The sequence below is a fragment of the Dama dama genome, chromosome 4, assembly GCF_033118175.1.
Source record: "Dama dama isolate Ldn47 chromosome 4, ASM3311817v1, whole genome shotgun sequence".
Lineage (NCBI taxonomy): Eukaryota > Metazoa > Chordata > Mammalia > Artiodactyla > Cervidae > Dama > Dama dama.
The window spans coordinates 59915668-59940740 of NC_083684.1; the positions used below are offsets into that span (position 1 = coordinate 59915668).

The window sequence follows — 25073 nt, forward strand, 5'->3', positions numbered from 1 at the left end:
TAAAAAGATTTTATTAAAGGTCTTTGCAGAGCAACATTCAGATTCCAGATCCAGTGGCCAAGGAGACCTATTATGCTGTGGGTACCGGCTGGGGCATGGCAGGCGGCTCTGGCTTCCCACCCTTCTGTTCAGAGATGGGGGTGGTGGGCAGTATTTCATCTTTGGGTTCCACAATGCTCACGTGATCAGGCAGAGGCTTCTTAGGGCCAGTCTTACCAGTTGGGTCCCAAGGCATGATCTTTACCTTGATGCCCAGCACACCCTGTCTGAGCAGTGTCATGGAGCATGGCAGTGTCAACATAGTAGTTAACAGGGTCCCCACTGTGGATCATGAGGCCATCCACAGACTTCATGGATTTAGCCCTCTGTCCTCGAAGTTTCCCAGACACCACGACCTCGCAGCCTTTGGCCCCACTCTCCATGATGAACCGCAGCACACCATAGCAGGCCCTCCGCACAGCAAGGCCTCCTAGGAGCTTGTAACGCAGAGATTCTGCCTGGGCAATGGCACACAGTCCTCTGGCTACCTTTTCAGTGTAAAGCTCTACACTGCCTTCAGGGAAGCCAAATCTCTTCTGAACCACAGCAGTCAACTCCCGGATCCGCCGGCCCTTCTCACCAAGTACATTCTGTGTCCTGGTGGCCAGGATAATGATTTCTGTCCTGGTTGGTGTAACTCGGACCTCAACTCCAGAGCACCCATCTTCAGCCAGCTCCCGAGTGAGAAACTCGTTCAGTTCAGCTTTGAAGATGCCATCAGCGACAAACTTCCTCTTCTTGGAAATTTGCACAGCCATCTTGCCGCCGCGAGCTGCCGAAAGGAAAAGTGTTGTACTTTTTACTTCACATGTTACAGACACTCTTTTTCATTCATCAGATATCTTGAAATAATATATATTGTTCAAAAGAGACTGGTTTCCCCGTCTGGGCCACTCACCCTTTTGGGCTTCTGGAATTCTATTAGCCCATGCTGGTGGTTTAGTCCCTAAGTTATGTTTGACTCTTGTGACCCTATGGACTGTAGCCCACCAGGCTCTTCTGTCCCTGGGGTTCTCCAGGCAAGAATACTGGAGTGAGTTTCCATTTCCTTCTCCAGGGGATCTAATGGACCTGGGGATTGAACCCTGGTCTCCTGCATTTTGCAGGTGGATTCTTCACCAAGTAAACCACTAGAGTAGTCCCATTAGGCTGAACTTTATGAAATTACCAAACTCCATCCTATGTTGGGGTGAGGGGGTATAACAGCTTATTATTTTAAAAAAATTGTATGATATGCATAATGTAAAACTCACCATTAGTAACATTTAGTACATCCACAATGTTGTGCAACTCTGACTACTATTTCTAACTAGTACTATTTGTAACAGACTACTATCTGTAACTAGTTCCAGAACACTTTAAAAAAAAAACACATATTTTATTTTTAAAATTTATATTTAAATTATTATATATTTAAATTTTATATTTAAGATTTAATATATATTTTATATATATTTGGCCATACTGTGCATCATGCGGGATCTTGTTCCCTGACCAGGGATTGAACTCACGCCCCCTGCATGCGGAGCATGGAGTCTAAATCCCTGGACCACCAGGGAAGTCCGTCTAGAACATTTTCATCACCCCAAAAGAAAGAACCCATTAAGCAGTAAATTTCCATTCACATCCCCCTCTTCCCCTCAGGTTCTGGCCATCACTAATCTACTTTCTGTTGCCACAGATTTGCTAGACTTCAACCTATTATGCCTCACAAAAAATGACAAATTTGGTATGGGTGAATTGAACAAACTTCTCGAGGGCTTCCCAGGTGGTGCTAATGATAAAGAATCTGCCGCCCAATGTAGGAGACTTAAGAGATGAGGGTTCCATCCCTGGGTCAGAAGATCCCCTGGAGGAGGGCTTGGCAATCCACTGCAGTATTAGTGCCCGGAAAATTCCATGGGCAGATGAGCCTGGCGAGCTACAGTCCATGGGGCTGCAAAGAATCGGACTTCTAAGATGTCCTCATTGTATCCAGTGTTGAGGGGCCAATACTCAGCATCTCATAGGGCGTCTGTAAAAGGAACCCCACTCCCTAAATGACCCCTGACTTTTTATAACATCTGTGTCCCTGTCTCCATTCACAGCATCCCCCAGATCCCCAGATAAGAACCTCCAGGTCCAGAGACAGCAGCAAACCTTAGCTTCCTAGAATTCGAGAAACAGTTGCCTGGGACTCAGTGACCAAGGAGTTTAAGTGATCTGAGAAATACGTTCTGTAACCTCAAGATCAGAGGAGGTTTGAGCTGATAAAGGACAATGTCCCCTCCCATACCTGCCCCCACCTCCTGGGACTTCTCCCATGTTAGTTTCTCTTTCTGACCAGGGCAGGTTCCCACGGGGGGCTTAGGGCTGGCGGGATGTGGGGGACGAAGGTGGTGGGAGGGGGTGGTCTGGGTCAGGCTCAACCAAGACTGGGTTGCCCAGAGACATCCTGGCTCACACTGCGAGTCTTTGACCCCAAAACAACTTCCGCTATCAACGGGAGTTTCTTCTCCAAACAACAACAAAAGAAATGTACAAATATATCCCCTCAACCTCTGAAGCACACACTCATTGGCGCAAACACCAAAACCACTGAATAAAGTGTTCTGAGGCTGGAATAAGGGTCACTTCCTCTTGCTAAGCCTTTCTGTCTAAAATGTAGCTTTTAAGAATTGACAGCATATGCTTTTTATTGTTGCTAATTTAACAAATGTGTACCCAACATCTCCTGTGTGCCAGGTGCTATTGTGTGGATTTTAAATCTTTTCATCCATTTAATGTTCATAGCTAAAATGTCCATTTCACAGATGAGGAAATTGAGGCTCAGAAGGGTTGAGGCCTGAGAAGCTCGTCAATGGGGAACCTAGAATATGTATCGTATTGCTCTGGCTCTCAAATCCATGTTCTCAGACTCTGTGCTATGCTGGGAGGGAGGTTAGGCACCACTATGCTCAAAATCTTCCCATTTTATTTATTATTATTATTTGTTAAGTTTTTGGCCAAGTTGTGCAGCTTGCAGGATCTTAGATCCCTGACCCAGGATGGAACCTCGAACCTCGGAAGTGAAAGCGCAGTATTCTAACCGCTGAACCACCAGGGATGTCCCCCAAACCTTCCCATTTTAAAGAGGGAAAACAGAGGCCCACAGACGGATAGGACTTGTTTGTGTTTTGTCTGCCTCTGACGCCTCAGGCCCTGTGTTGGGCGCCCTTGGCCTTTTACTGGAGGCTGTGACCTTGAGCTGTCTCCCTCAGAACGTGGGAGGCGGGAGGTATACTGGTCTTCAAAGCTCTGCAGAGGGCAGAAGGGAAGGGAGGGGCTGAGTTGGAGTCCAGGAGAGGGTGGGGGTAGTGGGCCGTGGGGACTTGGTGGGGAAGACCTCAGAGGGCCCTGCTGGGACGACGAGTCTAGGCCAAGAACCCCAGACCCCAAAGGTCAAGCCACATGTAGATCTATCTGGCTTCCAGGAAGCTGGTGACTTGGAGATTGGTGCTGGGGACACTGGGTCAGCTCCCACCCACCTTTGCCCGCTGCCCAGTAATTTTGGGATGTGTGAGTCATAGGAAGAATCCAGGACAGACACTAGCTGGAATAGGAAAAGGCCAATCCTGTTTTTCCCTGCTTAAGAGTGTCGGCTGGGACCTGTGAGGTGACAGCGCCTGGCGGAATCCCCTAGGAGCTCCGGGAACCGGCTTGCAGAAATCCATTAGCTGCCAGACATCGGGGGAGAGACTTCAGACGTCCCAGGTCTTGGCTGTCAGCCTGGATCTTGCTCCCCCGTGGCATCTGGCCAAACTGGGGACCATTCCTCAAGAGACGGTAAGGATGGAAGGGAGAAGGGAGGGGGGCATTTTCCCAGTCCTGGTCATATAGACTCATTATTTTCAGCATCTGGGAATCAGAACTAGAATTTCAGGAGTGGAATCTTAATACCATCGCAATGGAATCTGCATCGGAATCCTAGACTCTTGGAATTTACTCGGGCAGGTCAACAGAAAGCTTCTGTCAAGGGATCCCCATATACTAAAATTATCACACTCAGGTGGGCTTCCTTGGTATAGCTCAGTTGGTAAAAGATCCTCCTGCAATACAGGAGACCCCAGTTCGATTTCTGGGCTGGGAAGAGGCCCTGGAGAAGAGTTAGGCTACCCACTCCAGTATTCTTGGGCTTCCCTGGTAGCTCAGGCGGTAAAGAATCTGCCTGCCATACAGGAGACCTGGGTTCGATCCCTGGATTGGGAAGATCCTTGGAGGAGGGCTTGGCAACCCACTCCAATATTCTCGTCTGGAGAATCGCCATGGACAGAGGAGCCTGGCAGCTGCAGTCCATGGGGTCGCAAAGAATCAGACATGACTGAGTGACTAAGCACACACATAGGTACAAACAGAAATATAATTCATTTGGTGTATAAAATCAGAAGATAATAATGCTACCCACGATGCTCCTTAAATGTCCTTTAGTCTGTGGCTGGTTAATAAGCATGACACACCCAGCCCATGGATTGATTTTGATCTTATTGTGAAGAAAGCAGTTGATTTGTGTCCAGATAGGGAAAGTAGATCTGAGACACATTAAATGGAAAAGATTAAGCAACGGCACAGGGAATGTTTGGATTTCTGTTTAATGTGTTAAAAGGGAAATGCCATTGACTGACTGAGTTGCTTACACAGCGAAAACTCAGATTTGAACTGGGAAGAGCCAGGAAGGGTGGAGTCTCAGGGTGGCAGGAGAGGGTACATGTGGATCTGGGACCAAGCGGCCAACACACGTCTTAACGCTAAAGGTGGACGAGGCATCTATTCAGTTGATGAATTCACCTAACACCCTCTAAGGTGAGTCTGCTGTTCTCATTTTTGCAGACGAGGAAGCTGAGACGCAGAGAGGTTTGTTGGCTTGCCCAAAGCCACACAGCTGGTGAGGGCTTGAATTTTTATTCTGTTGAAATGCAGATTCCGATTTGGTAGGTCTGGGGAGGGGCCTGAGATTCTGCACTTCTTCTTCTTTTTTTTTTTTTGGCCACAATGTATAGCGTGTGTGGGATCTTAGTTCCCCAACCAGGGATTGAACTCTTGCCCGCTGCTGAAGAAGTGCGGTGTCTTAACCACTGGACCACCGGGGAAGTCCTGAGGGTTTGAATTTTTAAAGCATGCACATGGCTTCATTTTACAGATGAAAATAATATGAAAGCTAAGTGCCAAACTTCACACACACACACACACACACACACTGGCTTGGCCTTTTAGCAGCTACTTGGCATGGAGGAGGGGAGAAAGCGTGGTGGGAGGGAGAAGGGGGAAGGGGAGTGCCCCAACTTCCCTTCTGCCCTTCCTGTTGTGTCAACTCCAGCTGATGCCCTGCGGAGGGCCAGTCAGCCCAAAAAAATCAGCAGAGAGCCGCAGGGTCAGGTTATTATGACATCATGCGGACGAGTCTATTTTCTACCTGAGCCCTTGATCTGTAAAACAAGCTTTACACATATTGGCTCTTCAAAGCCTCCCCAAACTGGTGAGGTAGGCTCATCTCCATGACTAGCTTCTCAGATGAGGAAACCCAGAGAGAGAGCCGGCCGAAACTGTGCACTCAAAGTCACAGAGGCCAGGTCTGCTCAGGGTCACTGGCTGTCCGGCCTTCCAACTCTCCCGAACCTAAGACTTTTGGATGGTGATGTTCTAGGGCCTGGAGTTTCAGAGTGGGACTAATTAACACAGTTTGAAACTCAGCTCTGTTACTTGCTTAGCTGAGCCACCTTCGGTAAGTTCCTTAACTTCTCTATGGCCTCAGTTTTCTTGTCTGCAGAATGGATCTAACAATGGTGTGAAAATCAGAGGGTTGTTAGAAGGACTAAATGATATAATATGTAAAGGGGCTTGGAGCAATGCCTGGCACAGAACACAAAGTACTCAGTAGATGGTGCTTAACAATAATAATAATAATGAAAGGGGATTTCCTGGTGGCTCAGATGGTAAAGAGTCTGCCTGCAACACCGGAGACCTGGGTTGCAGTAGTAGTAGTTATGATTCTCATTGCTATGGTAGACAATGTCATTTCTCTGCTCAGCACCTTCCCATGGCTCCCATCTCATACAGAATAAAAGATGAAGAGCTTACAGTACCTATGTAGGCACTGATATCTCTGTTTTTACCTTCCATCTATTTCACGGGAGATGGAGTTCTAATAGGTACCATCATGTTCCCGCCTTAGGGCATTTGCACTGGCTCTTTCCTCTGCCTGAGATTCACTTCTCCCAGATCAGCACACAGCTCCCTCCCCGCCTCCTTTCTTGTCGCTGTTGTGCAGTCCCGGTCCGACTCTTTCCGACCCCATGGACTGCAGCCCACCAGGCTTCCTTGTCCTTCACTACCTCCCAGAGTCTGCTCAAACTCATGTCCATTGAGTCGATGATGTCATCCAACCATTTTGCCCTCTGTCCCTGCCCCTCTTCTCCTCCTGCCCTCCATCCCCTCCTTTCTGGTTTTGCTCAAATATCACCTTTTCAGAGAGGCCTTCCTTGACCCCTCATTTAAAATTCCACTATAAGGAATTAAAAATTCCCTGTAATGCAGGAAACCTGAGTTCGATCCCTGGGTTGAGAAGAGCCCCTGGAGAAGGGAAGGGCAACCCACTCCAATATTCTTGCCTGGAGAATTCCATAGACAGAGGAGCCTGGCGGGCTACATGCCATCCATGGGGTCACACTGAGTCAGACATGACTGAGTGATTAACACTTTCACATTCACTTTCATCTTGATGAATATTCAAGTTCCAATAGTTTAGATTCTAGAGTTCCAGTTCGCTTACTGGCTAGTGTTCAATGCTCTAGAACTTCACCAGAGCCACTAGTCACGTGTAGCTATTTAAATCAATGAAAATGGAATAAGATAGAAAGTTTAGTTTCTCAGTCACCTTGGCTCCAATTTCAAATACCCAGTAGCCACATGTGGCTGGCAGTTACTGTATTGGACCACAGATATGGACTATTTCCATCAACACTGAAAGTTCGATTGGGCAGGGCTGGTCTAGAATTCCAAGCAATAAATGGCTAGCTAGCTACTAAATTCTAAGAATTTAGTATTTTGGAATTCTAAGATTTTTAGCATGCTAGAATTCTAACATGGTGATATTCTAGAATTCTAAGACGTTAATAAGCTGGGATTCTTAACATTTTATTTTTGTAACATTTGTATTTGTAACATTTTATTTTTTTTTAACTGTAACATTTTAGAATTCCAAGATTCTAATGTGCTGGAGTTTTTTTTCCCTTGTAGTTATTTATTTATTTTGACGGTGTTCAGTCTTTGTTGCTATGCAGGTTTTTCTCTAGTTGCTGTGAGTGGGGGCTACTTTTCAGTTTCTGGGCCCCGGCTTCTCACTGCAGTGGCTTCTCTTGTGGAGCATGGGCTCAGTAATTGTGGATTCTGGGCTTTAGAGCACAGACAGGCTCAATGGAGCATGGGATTAGTTGCTCCGTGGCATGTGAGATCTTCCCGCACCAGGGGTGGATCTCCTGCATTGGTGGGTGGATTCGTTACCACCGAGCCACGAGGGGAGCCCTGCCCTGGAGTTCTGACGGTATCCTGTCCTGGAGTACTAATGTTGTCCTGTCCTGGTTTCCAAAATGCTAACGGGCTGGGGTTCCTATCCACCAGGATTCCGAGGGCCTGAGAGTTCTCATCTCTGAGTTTTCACACCATCGCTCGCCTTTGCAGGTGTCTGCAGCCTGGATGGAGAACACTTCTCTCGGCAACGAGTATGGGGATTACGGCGACATTCCGGATCTCCCGGTGGACTGCGCAGATGGCTCCTGCATCTCTGTTGACCTCCTCCACGCGACCCCACTCCTGCTGTATGCCGCTGTCTTCCTGGTGGGGGTGCCGGGCAATGCCATGATGGCCTGGGTGACCTGGAAAGAGGCCCGCCAGAGGATCAGTGCCATCTGGTTCCTCCAACTGGCCGTAGCGGACCTGCTCTGCTGTCTGTCTCTCCCCATCCTGGCGGTGTCGGTCGCCCACAAGGGCCATTGGCTGTACGGGGCAGTGGGCTGCCGGACCCTGCCCTCTGTCATCCTGCTGTCCATGTATGCCAGCGTCCTCCTCCTGGCCACTCTCAGCATGGACCTCTGCCTGCTGGCCCTCAGGCCCATCTGGTGGGGTGCAGCCAGGCGGGCATGCAGGGTGCGGGCAGCCTGTGGGGCATGCTGGGGGCTGGCCCTGCTGCTCATTGTGCCCTCGGCCATCTACCGCCGGCTGCATCAGGAGCATTTCCCACGTCGGCTGGAGTGTGTGGTGGACTACGGTGGCTCGACCGTGGCGGAGAACTCAGTGACGGCCATCCGGTTTATTTTTGGCTTCCTGGGGCCACTGGTGGTTGTGGTCGTCTGCCATGGTGCCCTCCTGTGTCACGCTACCCGACGCTGCTGGCCACTGGGCCTGGCCGTTGTGGTGGGGTTTTTTGTCTGCTGGGCCCCCTACCATGCGCTGGGACTGATACTCACCATGGCGGCCCCACACTCCACCCTCCTGGCCCAGGCCCTGCGGGCTGAACCCTTGGTGGTGGGCCTGGCTCTTGCTCACAGCTGCCTCAATCCCATGCTTTTCCTCTATTTTGGGCAGGCTCAACTCCGCCAGTCTCTGCCAGCCGCATGTCGCTGGGCCCTGAAGGAGCCACAGAGTGAGGATGAAAGTATGGTCAGCAAGAAATCGACTAGCCACGACCTGGTCTCAGAGATGGAAGTGTAGGCTAGGGGGAAATTGGTTTGTACCCTCCTATGCCATTTTACAAGATGGGCTTCAGGCATAGCTGAATCTAGGAGCTTAATGATATTGTCATTTATTCTTTTATTCATTCAACAAACATTTGTTATGCCCTGCCATGAGCAGTGCAGATATAAAACATTTCCATCATTGCAGGAAGTTCTATTGGACAAGGTTGCTCTAGAATATCACCTGTTCAGATCTTTGAAATCACATAGTAGTGATACCTTCTTAACTCCAGGACAGCACTTTACACATAGTTTCTCCTTTAAGGTAATTCTTACAACAACCCAGAGGTCATTTGCCCAAGATCACACAACAAGGAAATTATAGAGCTGAGATTGGATCCCATGTTTACCTGACTCTAGTATCCATGCTGTTGATCACTGAAACTTTCCTTCAATGCCTTCTTCAAACAGTACTTCCTCCAGGGAGGTCTCCCTGATTCAGTCCCCTCCCTGGGGAACAGAACATTCTGTTCTCCAAGTTTCTGGAACAAAAGTTCCCAACTAACCTGTAAATTTTCCAACGACAACATCTGGGCTAGTTTAATTTCTGTCTCGCCTCCACCCTTCCCAAACTTTAAAAAGAGCCAAACTATGTTTGTGTACACCCTGTTTTCTTCCAACTAGATTGTGAGGTACCCAATGACTGGGATCTTTTTGTTGCTTTTTTAAAAAAAAATCTGTTACAGGGACAGGTATTAGGTCAACAACACATATTTTAATTTTTGATATTGTATTCAGCATTCTCATGGAGAAGGGAATGGCAACCCACTCCAGTATTCTTATCTGGGAAATCCCATGGACAGAGGACAGAGGACAGAGGAGCCTGGCAGGCTACAGTTCATGGGGTCACAAGAGTTGGACATAACTTAAGAGACTAAACCACCAGAATTCTCATGCATAATCCAAAATTGCCTTATCAAATGAATCCAATTTATGGGACAATTTATGTAACTTCGTGAAAAGTTGAAAGAAATCTTGCTGTTAATCCACTGGGGCCAGGTGCCATTTAGGAGAGTTCTTTGTACATTTGTAAATAGTCTTCTGTATTTTTGAAATTTGTTTTCCTTTTTTATTGCATCAGTGTTACTTCTTGTTAAAAAGAATCAATTTCATGAAAGCTTTGAGAGTCTTTCTGAGCAATTTTCCATAAAAGTCCCTTGATCATGAAAAATAACCTTGCTTTTGGTTTGTTGTAACTTCCTCCTTTTGTTCTTAAGTTTGTTCTTTGGTTTTTGTTTATTTTTAGCATGAATGTATCAAGTTCTTTAGGTTTCCAATTAGAAGTTTTCCCAAGAACTAGTTTCAAGTTTTCTACTCATTGGTAGTTTGTTATTTTCTTCCTAACTTCATATATGTTGTTTGCTTTCTCCCATTTTCATTTTTTAAAAATTGTAGTTCTCTTTTGTACATTTTAAGCAGATGTTAGTCAATTTCTTCCCCTTCTTCTTTTGATAATGACACAATTGGCCCCTTGATGTTCTAATTGCTTCCTAAGGATTCAACAGTTACATACAACTTACCACTTGACATCCCAATTCATTGTAGAATAAATAACTTAATATGCTCAAAACAGAAGTATGGATTTTCTCTTTTAGCCATCTTCCTGCTTCTTTTCCATCCCAATTGGTGGCAACTCTGTATTTCCAGGCGCTCAGGCCAAGAACCTTGGGCCACCTCTCTTTCTCTCATACTCACAGTCCATGGCCAATTTATCAGCCAATCCCTGCAGATTCTATCTTAAAATATCCATCTTCTCTGCCATCATCCTGGTCCAGCCATCTACTGTGGCAGCCTGCCCCCGGCCCCCTCTTCTTATCTTAAATCCCTATATCTGTTCCCCACATGGGAGCCAGAGGACTCTGTTAAAATCTAAGTCACATGGAGCTCTGCCCATGGATTCCACCTCACTTAGATTGGAAGCCAAAGTCCTCACTTCTATTCTCCTCTCTCCCACCTCATTCCCTACTGTTCTGCAACCTTCATCCAGCTACACAAGCTTGCTTGCTGACCCTTGAACCCTCCAAGTTATGTGGTCATCTCAGTCTTTGGCTCTGTTGCTTCCTCTACCGTGAATGCTCTCGCCAAGGAGTCCCCATGGCCTGCAACAACGTCTTTAGCTCTTTGCCTAAATGATGCTTTCTGGCAGAGGTCTTCTCTGACTGTCACTGGACCAAATAGCATCACTCCTTGTTCCTTCCATGCTTTGTTTTTCTCCATAGAAAATGCAGTTCTGCTTGACATTCTATATATTTATTTTAATCTATGTGTCTGTCTCCCTCACCAAAATATGAGTTCCTTTGTTTTGTTCATTTCTGTACCCTCAGTGCCTAGAACTGATTTTAGAAATGAAAGCTGTACCTTCTTAACCATGGCACTATCCAAAGGAAAAAGGAGAATGATGGGAAGGATATAAAAAATGAAAGATTTAACATTTATCAAGCTGCTGCTGCTGCTAAGTCATTTCAGTCATGTCCGACTCTGTGTGACCCCACAGACTGCCGTCCCTGGGGTTCTCCAGGCAAGAACACTGGAGTGGGTTGCCATTTCCTCCTCCAATGCGTGAAAGTGAAGCAGCTCAGTCATGTCCGACTCTTCCCGAACCCATGGACTGCAGCCTACTAGGCTCCTCTGTCCATGGGATTTTCCAGGCAAGAGTACTGGAGTGGGTTGCCATTGCCTTCTCCGATTTATCAAGCGCCTATAATAGTGAAAAAAATTTAGATACCTCATGTATACTTTTGCATTTGTTTTTCCCAACAATCTTGAAAAGTAGGCATTATCCTCGTTTTATGGAAACTGAGGCTCAGGGCCACAATGACTGACCCATCTAGGACTATATACTTTTCTCCTTAAAGTAGTCATTCATTCAACATTCACCGACTATCTAATCCCTGCGTTTGTCTCTGGAGAACATAGGACCTGCAAGACAGAAAGTTGGGAAGTTGAATTGTATTATTCATTAATGAATTGGTAGGGTGAATTATACATGAATAGATTGCATTAATGACTGTGAATTATAATACATCAACGTAAAGACCCTGAGGCTGGGAAAGACTGAAGGCAGGAGGGGACGAAAGAGGACGAGATAGTTGAATGGCATCACTGACTCGATGGACTTAGTTTGAGCAAGCTCCGGGAGTTGGTGATGGACAAGGAAGACTGGCGTGCTGCAGTCCATGGGGTCACAAAGAGTAGGACATGACTGAGCGACTGAACGGAACTGAATGCATCAATGTATTAATAATTAATACCTTAACATATGAATTATAATAACTAAGTCACGGGGAGGGTGTTCTGATAGTGTCTGGGCTCAGGCCAGCGTCCTATTTTGGCTAAACCCCGGCGTCCAGGCGACCCACAGATGCAATTAGCTGTTCACCGGCAGAGTAGACCAACTCTCCACAGTCACGCCTCCACTTGCCCCCAGAGGGCGCAGCGTCACCCGAAGCTCCGCCCAAAGCGAGGCGGGGCCTGATCATTCTGTGAGCAGGCGCAGAGTGAGCCTTGGGCGCTCGCAGCTGCTCATTGGTTCCTCTGTCCGCCGGAATGGCGTGCGCAGGCGCAGGACCGGCTTCGGGCTCGTGAGCGGTCCTGGGGACCGGAAGTTGAGGCGATCTCGGCGGTTAGAGAGGTGAGGGGGGCGGGGCGGCTGCGTGGGGCGGCGGTGGAGGCGGCTGGAGCCGGATCGGGATCGGGGACAGCTTGGGAGAGGGACGAGGGGGACGGGGAAACCCCGAGATGAGGCAAGGTGTTGGAGGAAGCCGAGCAGCCGGGAGAAGCAGATGGAGATGGAGCCTGAGCGTTGCTAAGAGAACTGAGGGTCAGAGAGGTTGAAAGAAATGGAGGCACAAAAAGGAGTTTCGAGAAACTGAGGCACTGAGAGACGGGGAGGTTGAGAGAGGAGAGAAGCTGAAAACGAGAGAGAGAGAAGGCAAGAGACTAATGGATCAGACGAAGAGAGGCTCACAGGGTCCACGAGAGAAGTGTGATCGCACCGTGAAGTTGGGAGATGGAGAGAAACGTAGAACGATGAGAGTGGAAACTAGGGTTTTGAGAAAAGTGTATATATGTGTGTGTATGATGGATATGTATGCATATAAATATATATGAGTGACGTAGAGTAGTGCCTGATATGTGTCAGCCCTAAGTAAATGTTGGCTATTTATTAGAGCTTCAGACTAGGTGACAAAATTTTAGATGGAGAAATGGAAAGTCAGTGATGGAGAGAGAAGAAAACGGAGAGTCAGGAAGAAAAATTCAAACAAAATGAGAGATGAAAAACTGAATAGGAGGAGTGGAGTCAAATGGAGAAAGACAGTTGGAGAGGAAATAAGTGAAAAACAGAATCAGGGTGGGAGAGAATCATAAATGAAGAGTTGGGACCAGTCAAGGAGAGGGAAGAGAGGTAAGGGTGGTGAGCAAGATGGACCAGAAAAAAGACAAGAGACCTGAAGATGGAGAGCCAGACAGGACAGATAGGAAAGTAGAGAAAATCTCTAAAAGCCTTGAGCCTAGGAAATAGAGACCAAGAGATGGTCAGAGGCACAGTAAGAGAGAAACTAGTCAAGCCAAGAAGTCCAAAGGATAGCCTAAGAATAGACTCCTAGAGAGCCATAAGGATGCCCTCATTCTGGCTACATAAGGCAGTTAGCAGCCTGGGAGGAATGATCTCCTCCATTTCATCGTCCCTGTCTTTTTCTGGGACACACTGGCCCAGCATTGCAACAGACTTTCAAGGCCTTTTCCTTTTTGTTCCCTCCTAGAACAAATTCCCTCTGAAGGTTCTATGGCATCGCCCAGCCCACGTGTTTACCAGGAAGTGCTGGGCACTCCCCATAGGCTACTCTTCTATGGGAAACAGCTCTGGCAGTCCACAAGTTCTTCAACTGGCTCTTACCTGGCTCTGATAACTCCCAGGGTTGGTCTGGGTCCCTCTGAGACTATAGAGATAGAACCTCTGAACTCTGTTCTGTGATGGCCCTCAGAAACAAGGCTGAGTAGGGGAAAGCATTGCTAATAAACCAAGGTGAACTGTGGCCTTTTGAGTGTAAAATTTTTTCCAGGTTGTATACCTGTGGTTCCTCTCACTGTTTTCTCTGTCAGTCATCATGGAGAGAGAGCACTGGGCCTGTATGTCAGTTACTGTTTAGCTTCTCTGTGTCAGGCTAGGTAATACACATTGCAGTGTTTTGAGATGGGATTGTTCCCATTTTACAGATGAAGAGAACCTCAAAGGAGTTAATTCACACGTGGACACATAGCTGGTAAATGATAAAGCTGAGGTTGAAATTCAGATCTACCTGTCTGTGAAGTCTTTACCACGGAAGGCTTGGAACCCTTTTGTCAATTTTTTTTCATTAATTTTTTTGTTTGTTTGTTTTGGCCATGTTACACAGCATGTGGGATTTAGTTCCCTGATCAGGGATGGAACCTGTGCTCCCTGCATTGGAAGCATGGAGGCTCAACCACTTGACTGCCAGGGAGGTCCCTTAGGACCCTTTGAAGATCATAAACTCCTATAAGAATCTGAGTGATGGGCTTCACTCCAGAAAATTAGCGTATACAAGGGGATGTGCTTCATTAGTTAGGAGTTACACAGCTAAGAGAAACCAGACCTTAAGCAAAAAGACATTTTCTTGTGTAGCGGTGAAATGGACTTTTGGAAGGAACTAAGCCTCAAGCGCTGAATGGTGTTGCCAGGCTTCTCCCCTGTCCCTCTTCCACTTCTCCCCTTGTGGTTGCTTGGTGACCATCCTTGTGTGTGCCTCCTTGTGCCCACATGCAGTCTTTTCTGTAGGAAAGATTTCTAGGAAAAGACTGCTTAAGACCTGCTACAAACAGCTCCTTGCTTATATCATCCTTGCTTAGCCAACAGTAGATAAGCTTTTCTCTCCAAGCAACCTAGTGTAAATTCCTGGGAAAGGCCCTGATTGCCTCTCCTTGGGTCATGTGTCTACTCCTCAGACCAGTCACTGGTTAAAGGGGGAGTACCATGATTGGCCGGGCCTTTGTCATTTGCCCAACCAATAGATGTTCTCTGACTTATAGTCAGGGGAAACCATGTAAAGTCCAAGAAGGGCTACTCTCCCAAGGAAAGAGCATTCGTTTTTCAGGAAAAAAAAAAAACAAAAACGGGAAGTGCCAGGCAGGCAAAAACAAACCATGCAACACTTGCAAAATCATGCACTGAATTTCAAAGGGTTTCCGGGGATCCTGAAACTCAGTAGACCACATCTCTCTCATGTTATTGTGTCTGGTGACCAAGTTCTGCTGCTGACTGGCCATGTGACCTACATTCCTTCAGGTCCAAAATCCCCTTCTTGGGGATCCTTCCCTGACTCCCAAGCATGGTCAAGGAAGGCTCCTGCAGCCCCCGGGCTTCCTTTCTTGCTGCCCCCATCTCTGGATTGTCAGAGTCTGGTGACAGGAGCCCCTGTGGGCACTCAGTGTGGTCTTACCCATTGCTTTCCCTTCCCCTAGTCCAGTGCTTGCAAAACAGTAGGCTGTCAGTAAATGTTTCTATAGAATGACTGTCTTCTGTTTTTTCCCGCAAACATCCAGGGCCTGCAGTCCCAGGATGAACTTGTGTCCATCCCAGAGGTCACCACAGGAGTCGTGAGGTGCCCTGTGCATCACCAGCTTGACCCAGGCCGCAGGCCATTTACTCTGCCAACACCTGTGTCGATCCTGTACCACCACCGAAGAGGGAGATTAGCTCTTGGAAGAGAAAGTGCTACCTTCTTGCAGGCACTGGCCTCTCACTGCAGGAAGTGGGGAATGTCCGAGAATATCTGGTCCAGGCGCTCAGAACTGAGGCCAGTTTTGTGACAGCCCTGGGACTGGCCACGGCATGCCGCCTCCCAGAACAAGGGAGGGCAGGGGTCCCCGGGACCGACCCCGGGCTCCCAGTCCTGAAGAGGCCCCAGAGAAATGGGACTGGAATTGTCCAGAGACACGGCGCCTCTTCGAGGATGCCTTCTTCGGCGATGAGGATTATATTCGGCAGGGTTCCGAGGAGTGCCAGAAGTTTTGGACGTTCTTTGAACGCTTGCAGAGATTCCAGAATCTCAAGACCACCAGGAAGGAGGAGAAAGACGCCAGGCGGCCCAAGCACAGCCACCCAGCGCTGGCCGACCTGCCTCGCGCTTACGACCCTCGCTACCGCATCAACCTCTCCGTCCTCGGCCCGGACGCTCGGGACTCTCGGGGGCCGGGCAGGCGCCTGCCCCCGGAGAGAGTGTCTGAGTTCCGCCGAGCCCTGTTGCACTACCTGGACTTCTGCCAGAAGCAGGCGTTTGGGCGACTGGCCAAACTGCAGCGGGAGCGGGCGGCACTGCCCATCGCCCAGTACGGGCACCGCGTCCTGCAGACGCTGAAGGAGCAGCAGGTGGTGGTGGTGGCGGGCGACACGGGCTGCGGCAAGTCCACTCAGGTGCCCCAGTACCTGCTGGCCGCCGGCTTCAGTCACGTGGCCTGCACCCAGCCCCGGCGAATCGCCTGCATCTCGCTGGCCAAGCGCGTTGGCTTCGAGAGCCTCAGTCAGTACGGCTCACAGGTAAGTGGGGCAGAACAGGCTTCCAGGTTTTCTCGCGTAACCTCGTGGGATAAGTTAATATCAGTAAAGTTACAAAAACACTACCTTTTTACCTAGCAATGATTCTCCTAGAAATTTCTTTACAGATTAGCCTGGATATGGTCCAGATGACAGAGGCGCTAACAGTAGCCAGTTTAGTACTGTAAAAAAAAATTGGAAATGCCTAAATGTTTATCAGTCTTTCTTTAGGCAATCAGAAAAAAAAGAATGAGGATGCTTCTTACTGATGATGTCTAGGGTTCTAATCCTGGCTTGACCACTTAAAAATTGTTATTGAGACTCCCCTGGCAGTCCAGTGGTTAAGAATCCACCTTCCAACGCAGGGGACTTGGGTTCTATCCCTGGTTGGGGAACTAAGATCCCACATACTATGGGACCACTAAGCCTGAGTGCCCTGACTAGAGAAACACATCTGAAATCAATGTGTGTATGATGTGAGGTAGGGGTTAAGATATGTTTCCTCTCAATAACATTTTGTAGCTGGTTTACTTTGGATGACTGGCCTCAGTTTCTCCATCTGTGAGTCGAGGGTAATAATAGTGCTTACATTGTGTGGTAGTTGTGAGGATGAAATGAGTTGATATACATAAAGATTTAAAGTAGTTCCTGGTACATAGAAGGGACTCAAGAGAAAGGTTAATCATTACAACTAGAACTAATTAGTATCATACACCAGGCTCCATGCCAAGTACTTTATGTGCATTAGCACATGTAATTCTTACGGCATCTAGAAGGAAAAAATATCTGTCTCTGGGATGGAATTGCCCAAAGTCGGCAGCGCTAAGTGGCAGAAGTGACATCCGAACCCAAGCCTGTTGGTCTCCAGGCTCTAATGCGGGACACTTGCTCAGGGTTTCAATGTGGGGAGGGTCAGGGGCTACGGGACAGGGGCTACTGACCACCCCCACACCCCCCACCTCCAGGTCGGCTACCAGATCCGTTTCGAGAGCACGCGCTCGGCGGCCACGAAGATCGTGTTCCTGACGGTGGGGCTGCTCCTCCGGCAGATCCAGCGGGAGCCCAGCCTGCCCCAGTACCAGGTGCTGATCGTGGACGAGGTGCACGAGCGGCACCTCCACAATGACTTCCTCCTGGGGGTCCTCCGGCGCCTGCTGCCCCAGCGGCCCGACCTCAAGGTCGTCCTCATGTCGGCCACCATCAACATCTCGCTCTTCTCCAGCTACTTCGGCAACGCTCCCGTGGTGCAGGTGCCGGGGCGGCTCTTCCCCATCACGGTCAGTGCTGCCCACGCTTCCCGCCGCTCCCCCACCCCACCCCTAAGCCCCGGACTCCCCACCTGGTCCCCGGCCAACCTGGACATGTCCCTTCTCTTTTCTCCTTCTCTGTTTCCCATCTCTTTAATTAATGACCTTCTCTCTCTTTTTGAAGTTTTTCTGTATTTATCTTTTGGCTGCTGCCCTGTTGCAGCATTGTATGAGCGTCTCATTGCCGTGGCTTCTCTTGTTGCGGAGCACAGACTACAGCTCGGACTCAGTAGCTGCGGCGCACGGACTCAGTGGCTCCGTGGCACGTGGGATTATCCCGGACCAGGGACTGAACCCGTGTCCCCTGCATTGGCAGGCAGATTCTTATCCACTGTGCCACCAGGGAAGTCCTCTCTCTGTCTTATTTTTTAAAGCTGCTATTTTCTGGGCATTTGCAGTGTCCCGGGGAGAGTGCTAAGTGCTTGTTAGAGGAGAGCCCAAAATTTAAAGGCTCAAGTAACACAGAAATTTTTCTTATCTAACAGAATAGAACCAACTCGTCCAGCTTGACGGGCAATTCTGTTGCACGTGGTCATTCAGGGACCCAGGCTCCTCCTTTCTCATCACTTTACCATCTCACGGGGCAGGGTTTCTCAGACTCAGCACGGTTGATATTTTGGGCTGGATAATTCTTGGTTGTGCTGTACAGGGTGTTTATCAGCATCCCTCAGAAGTGGCAGGGCCAGGACTTAAATCCTGCTCACAGATAGACATGGCACCGGGCCGGGAGCTTCTGTTTGCCCTTCAGATCTACTGTGCCCTTCCCTACATTCCTGTCTGCCCCGGAAGGCACTAACGGACCCCCCTCCCCCGGCTTCTCCTTGGCCAGTGGGAAAAGGAGAGGCAGCCCCCTCCCTCGAGGTCTGCAGTGGCATGAGCCTCACAGCTCCTTCCACGATGCCTCTCTGCACAGTCCTCTCCTTTATGGTTTTGATAACTGCTCCTTCCTCTTGTTCTTTGGGGCCAAGGCTTGATAACAGCTCTGAGGCTCCTAGCGGCAGGAAATGCAACGTTCCTTGTGGTTTCTGGATCTCGGTGCCCATCAATCTGTCTTCTAAGTAGTCATTAAAAACACCGAGGGTGCTTTCAGAGAAGTGATTTTGAGGGTTTTAATCCTGACTCCACCCCTTAAAATTTTGTCATTGTTGGAGTTATACTCCAACTACAAAAGATTTATGTGTGTCACAAGTGTACAGTTCAATTAATTTTCATAGATTAAATATCTCAACAGGGACTTCCCTGGCGGTCCAGTGGCTAAGACTCCAGGCTCCCAATGCTGAGGAGCCGTGTTTGATCCTTGGTTAGGGAACTAGATCCCACATGCCGCAACTAAGACCTGGCACAGCCAAATAAATAAAAAAAATTTTTTAGTTTTTATCACAAGAAAACATTTTTAAAAATACTTGAATGGAGCCAGTATCTAGATTAAAAGGCATGAAACATTACCAGCACCCCAGAAACCTCCCAGTTACCTTGATACTTTGTCCTTTTATCACATCCTCTTCAAACTGCCCTATTTGGGACAGTTTGTCCTCTGTCCTCTGCTGCCTGGATGGTCTGTGACCTCTCTGTCAGCCATGGCCTCCCTGCCCCGATGTCAGAGCTGGAGTGACCAGGTCTGCTCCTGCCTGGGGCCATCTCCTCGCAGGTCGTGTACCAGCCGCAGGAGGCCGAGCCGACCACGTCCAAGTCGGAGAAGCTGGACCCGAGGCCCTTCCTCAGGGTGCTGGAGGCCATCGACAATAAGTACCCACCCGAGGAGCGGGGGGACCTCCTGGTGTTCCTCAGCGGCATGGCAGAGATCAGCACCGTGTTTGAGGCCGCCCAGACCTATGCCAGCCACACCCAGCGCTGGGTGGTGCTGCCGCTGCATAGCACCCTCTCTGTGGCCGACCAGGACAAGGTATGGAGTGTCGGCCGGCAGAGGGGGGCAGGGGGCGTCTTGCTGGGTAGCCAGAGGAGGAGGGGCTGGGGTGGCTGATACAGGACTGAGGCAACCCTATGACCCCGGGCTGTGGGCTGCAGAGAGGGGTCGCTCACATCTTTTAGCTGGGGGAGGATGCGTCAGGGCGAGCTTCCTGGTGAGGTGGGGGCACTGCAGCTGAGCTTTAGCAGACAAGAGAATTTTGAGTAAGAGAAGAGGAAGGAAGGCAGTCTGGGTTGGGGGAACTGGCTTGAGCAAAGGCCTGGACATGGGAATCTGGGAGTCAGGTGTGGGGAAAGTGAAGAGACTGCCTGGTTGGAATGGACGGGTGCTGGGGGACCTGGTTTTGGGTCACTGTCAGTCTAACAAATTACCCCAAGACCTAGTAGTGTGTTCACTGTTACATTCGTTGGCTCACATAGTTTCTGTCAGTCAGGAATCTGGGAGGAGCTTAGCTGGATGGTTCTGGCTCCGGGTCTCTCGGGAGGTTGTGGTCGGTGTCAGCTGGGGCCGCTGTCATCTGAAGGCTTGACTGGGGCTGGAGGATTCTCTTCTGAGATGGAGCACTCACTCACATGGCTGGCTGTTGGTTGGGGGGCCTTTCTAGGGGGCTGCTTGAGAGTTCTCACAATGTGGTGGCCAGCTCTTCCCAAGAGACCAAAGTAGAAGCCACAGCATCTTTTATGACGTAGCTGTGGAAATCACAAACCATCACTCCTGCCCTGTTCAGAGGAACGGTACCGGGTGAGGCTGTGAATCCCATGAGGTGAGACTGCCCCAGCCATCCTGGAGGCTGACTGCCATAATCACCTCCAGGAGAGTCCCTTCAGGTCACATGGTTGTTTAGTGATTAAAGAAACAACCTTTGAGGGACCTCCCTGGTGGTTGGGTCCCATCGTTAAGGCTCCATGCTTCCACTGCAGGGGACACAGGTTCCACCCCTGGTTGGGGAACTAAGAGCCCACAGGCTGTGGCATGCAGCCAAAGAGTTAAAAAACAAAACACAGCCAAATAGTAAAAAAAAAAAGAAGAATTAAAGAAAATGAAGAAACAACCTTTGAGCACCTCCTGGTGCTTCTCTTGCACCAGGGGCTCCTTTGGGACCCAGTGGGGGCTTCCCCTCAAGCTGCTGGTCTGCTGGGGGCCGGATGGGCATGTAATCAACGATTCTACAAGTAGTAGAGGAAAGCCTCGGATACTCTGAGAGCAGAGTCTTGGTGGATTCAGGAAAGGCTTCCTGGGGGAAGGGACTTTGCAAATGGAGCCCTGAGCAAGCCCCGTTCTGGGACGGGGGGCAGGGAAACGCATGTCCCAGCTACAGTGTGTGGAGCACTAGTTTTGTGCTGGGCAGCGTCTGAGCCACCCTGTCTGCCAGGTCCTGCGGTTCCCATTCGACAGCTGCAGACGCTGAGGCGCAGGCACTTAGGCATAGTCACATGACTGGCAGAGCCAGGCTGTAGAACTTGGTGATTTGGTATCAGAGCCCATGCTCTGAACCAGCTGTTGGCAGACTTTCTGTGAAGAGGGCGAAATCTTTAGGTGTTATGGGCATATGGTCTTTGTCGCAACTACCTTGCTGTTAACAGCTAGAAAGCAGCTGTAGACTCACCAGGTGAGGCTGCGTTCCATTAATTTGATTCACAAAAACAGATCTTAGGGTGGATTTGGCTCACAGGCTGTAGTTGCTGACTGCCACTCTTAACCTTGACTGTGCTTGACTGTCTCTTGGGTCCATGAGAAGGGCTTGTGCAAAGGGCCTGGGGTGAGAGAAAGACAGGGCAGCTGGGAAACTACGCACAGAGTGGCTGGGTCCAGATTGTGAGGGGGGAGTCAGGAGGGATGGGACCGGGGAGGTGGACAGGGTAGACCACCAGGGGCCTGGAAGACCCACTGTAGGCCTGGACTTTGTCCTGAGGGCACTGGGGGATCTTGGGAGGGTTCTGAGCAAGGTGGCGGGCAGTTCTGTTTGTGCTTTAGCAGATCCCTCTGTTGCATGTGAAGGCTGGATGGGAGGGGTGAGACCAGAGACCAGTGAGGAAGCTGGAGCGGGGGGTGGGAAAGGATAGCCATGGACCAGGGCAGGGGCTGTGGGTTTGGGGAGGAGGGAATGGATTCATGAGATATTCAGGGGGATTGGCTGTGGCTGGATGGGTGAGGAGAGATGAATACCCAAGACGGCCCAGGTTTCTGGCCCCAGTGATGCAGTAGATGAGGAGATGGGGGCCCAAGGAGGAAAGGGTTTGGTAGAAGGTGCTTAGGCTGTTTGAGACGTGTGACTGTGGGGTCCCATGGGAGATCCAGGAGGCCACTGGACACGGGGGTCAGTAAGTGCCATGTTAGTCATGCAAAGAGCCTGGGTGGGGTAGGACAAAGACAAGGTGCCAAGGCTGCCTCTTCACTGTCCCCCAGGTATTCGACGTGGCCCCACCTGGAGTCCGGAAGTGCATCCTCTCCACCAACATTGCTGAGACCTCAGTCACCATTGACGGCATCCGCTTCGTGGTAGATTCTGGTAAGAACGCCCCCTGGCATCCCCCAGGGCCTGGTGAGATGTGGGGTTGGAGATGTGTGCGTGGAGTGAGGGAGCCCCACACAGAGGCAGGGAGGTGGTAGTGTTTCGGGCTGTGGAGCAGTGGCGGCATCTTAGTCTTGCTCAGGCCTTCCAGGCTTGCCCCTGCCTCAGGGCCTTTGCACTTACCGTTGTCTCTGCTGAGAGCTGTCTTTCCCCCAGATATCCACATGGCTCACTCCCTCACCTCACTGTAGGACCTGTGCAAATGTCTCCCCAGTAGAGAAGCCCACCTTGTCCATGTTATCTAAGTGATCTTTCACTGTCACCTCCCTCATGAGGCTTTATTTTTCTTCATAGTGTGGGGCATTATATTTTACATCCCAGCTAGACTCTTTTCTGAAAAGTCAGCATCGCTTAGTGGTGAGGAGACACTGGAACCAGCCTGGCCGGGTACCCTGCTGGCCATGTGACCAAGGTCTGACACTCTCAGTAGGTCATTTTGCTCATTTGTAAAATGGCAGTAATAATAGCCTCCTTCAGGTTGTGAGGATTAGAAGAGTTAATACACTCGGGGGCTAAGGCCAGTACCTGGCACAGCGTGAATGAATGCTCAATACATGTTAGCAGTTACCTTACTGTATTGAATCTGGTACCATCGATGAGAAAAGATAAGGAAATGGCAAACCACTCCAGTATCCTTGCCTGGAAAATCCCATGGACAGAGGACTGGTGGGCTGCAGTCCATGGGGTTGCAGAGAATTGGGCACGAGTGAGTGACTAACACACACATAATTTTATGTACTGTTAGAAAATGCTGTCTGTTAATCAGTGAGATGTCACTGATTTTAAGGTGTATTCCATTTTTAGAGACAAAAAAGCGTGGTCTTGAATTGATGAAGTCTGGTGTTCTGTTCAGCCCCGTGAATGAAGGGGCTTTGTTTTGTTCACAGCTGTGTCCCTCGTTCATAGTGCAGTGCCTGCACCTGCCTGTGTGCTTAGCTGCTCAGTCATGTCCGACTGTTTGCAGCCCCATGGACTGTAGCCCGCCAGGCTCCTCTGTCCATGGGATTCTCCAGGCAAGAATATTGGAGTGGGTTGCCATGCCCTCCTCCAGGGAATCTTCCCAACCCAGGTCTCCTGCATTGCAGGTGGATTCTTTACCATCTGAGCCATCAGGGAAGCCTGGCACCTAGTAGGTGTTAATAAACTTATTGGATGACTGAATCCCTGAATAAAGAAAGGCTTGAAGAAGTAAATGAAAAGATGCATGAATGAAGAAACTGAAGAATACATTAACAGAATGGTAGAGAGGGGCCCAAACTAAGCTCTGGGATAGTGTTACTGGAACAGAGTCGTAAGTGAGGTGTCAGTGAATGAATGGTTGGGTCAAGGGCCAGGCACGCGGAGGGCCCACATGGGTCCTGCACACATCTTCCCTTCCTGCTCCCCTCTTGCCTGCCCAGGGAAGGTGAAGGAGATGAGCTACGACCCCCAGGCCAAACTGCAGCGGCTGCAGGAATTCTGGATCAGTCAGGCCAGTGCCGAGCAGCGTAAGGGCCGGGCGGGCCGCACAGGCCCCGGCGTCTGCTTCCGCCTCTATGCTGAATCGGACTACGATGCCTTCGCCCCCTACCCTGTCCCGGAGATCCGGAGGGTCGCCCTGGATGCATTGGTGCTTCAGGTAAGGCAGGGTCAGAGAGGAGACTGAATCCTGAGTGCTGGTGCCAGAGAGGAATCCAGGAGATATTTAGACAGGGTTTCAGGATCAGGAAGGGGAGGGTGGGCCAGGCCACAGAGGGGAACTCATTCCTTCCAAACGTCAGATCCCATATTGGGGTGGGAGCTGTTCCGCACAGTCCACAGGGTCATGGGAAGAGCCTTGTGACTCAAGCAGAATGTTTTCAGCTGTAGCAGAAAATCCATCAGGAAGTGGCTTTTTACTTTTTTTAGGAAGTGGCTTTTTACTTTTTTTAGGAAGTGGCTTTTTACTTTTTTTTAGGAAGTGGCTTTTAAAACTGGGGTTTCTCAATATGCTTTATGTCATGGCTTGTATCTCAGTAGTTAGTTTTGCTTATTAGATTAGGCTTCTATGACAAATAGACCCACTCACATAACAGCCAGCACAGCAGAATGTTAGTCCTTGGATTGGTAGGCAGTTTCCTTTATTCAAAGATGTTGTTTAGTCACTAAGTCATGTCTGACTCTTTTGCTACCCTATGGACTGTGGCCCGCTAGGCTCCTCTGTCCGTGGGATTTCCGAGGCAAGAATGTTGGAGAGGGTTCCCATTTCCTTCTCCAGGGGATCCTCCCGACCCAGGGATTGAACCCACATCTCCTACATTGGCAGGTGGATTCTTTACAGCTGAGCCACTGGGGAAACCCTTATTCAGAAACCCGGGCCTTTTCTCTCTTGTGGCTGCATCATCTCCCCAGGGCCTTCATCATTTGTGTCAGCCTGTGAGGGGGAGAGAGCATGGGACTTGGGTGTGGGAGGGTGAGGATGGGTCCACAGTGATGTACCTCCCTTCCACTCACCCGGGTGAGAGCTCACGGCCATGTCTCACTGCAGGAGAGGCTGGGAAGTGTAGTCCTGTGCTCAGGAAGAAGCAGGGAAGGAAAATTGGTGGCATGTGCTGCGGGCTCACACGTGCCCAGGCGGGGGAGTGACATGAACCAGCCCCCTTCCTAAGGGTGATGCACACTGATAGTCTGTACTTGTTTGATTTCCTTTGGAAAAAGTGCCAGTTCTGACCCACTTCTTGGAGTTTCCTGACTCATATAACCTGCTGTTTGAAAAATATTGGCTTGAACAAAATTTCACATAATGAGAAGCCTTGAGATAAGGAGGTTACAGCCTTGGTTGTTTAAATAGATTGGTGATGTCATACAGTATGAGGCTTTTTAAAATTTATGTATTTATTTATAATTTCTATTTTTGAGCTGGGTCTCGTGGCACATGGGGTCTTAGCTCCCCGACCAGGGATTGGATTTGTAC

At 49.5% G+C, this 25073-nt stretch overlaps 2 protein-coding genes and 1 pseudogene across 4 annotated transcripts in view; 2 read left to right on the plus strand and 1 right to left on the minus strand.

The window, feature by feature from the left end:
* Nucleotides 1–30: 30 nt before the first annotated feature.
* LOC133054583 (small ribosomal subunit protein uS3-like) lies at nucleotides 31–834 on the minus strand (annotated as a pseudogene).
* Nucleotides 835–3647: 2813 nt separating this feature from the next.
* C5AR2 (complement C5a receptor 2) lies at nucleotides 3648–8839 on the plus strand. 3 transcript variants are annotated; one of them, XM_061139704.1, is made up of 2 exons: nucleotides 3648–3843; nucleotides 7732–8839. In XM_061139704.1, the coding sequence occupies exon 2, from the start codon at nucleotides 7747–7749 to the stop codon at nucleotides 8758–8760; it is 1014 nt and encodes a 337-aa protein (XP_060995687.1). In that variant the 5' UTR covers nucleotides 3648–3843; nucleotides 7732–7746; the 3' UTR covers nucleotides 8761–8839. The 3 variants fall into 3 exon arrangements, with proteins under 3 accessions (XP_060995687.1, XP_060995685.1, XP_060995684.1); XM_061139702.1 differs by lacking the exon at nucleotides 3648–3843 and adding an exon at nucleotides 4763–4857; XM_061139701.1 differs by lacking the exon at nucleotides 3648–3843 and adding an exon at nucleotides 5448–5776.
* A 3492-nt stretch (nucleotides 8840–12331) lies between these two features.
* DHX34 (DExH-box helicase 34) overlaps nucleotides 12332–25073 on the plus strand; it is a 28968-nt gene continuing 16226 nt past the window's right edge. Inside the window, exons 1-6 of the mRNA XM_061139705.1 lie at nucleotides 12332–12414; nucleotides 15345–16338; nucleotides 17301–17612; nucleotides 19291–19545; nucleotides 21976–22078; nucleotides 23542–23759. Coding sequence (XP_060995688.1) covers nucleotides 15634–16338; nucleotides 17301–17612; nucleotides 19291–19545; nucleotides 21976–22078; nucleotides 23542–23759 — 1593 coding nt within the window. The 5' untranslated portion in view covers nucleotides 12332–12414; nucleotides 15345–15633. The remainder of the gene's footprint in view (nucleotides 12415–15344; nucleotides 16339–17300; nucleotides 17613–19290; nucleotides 19546–21975; nucleotides 22079–23541; nucleotides 23760–25073) is intronic.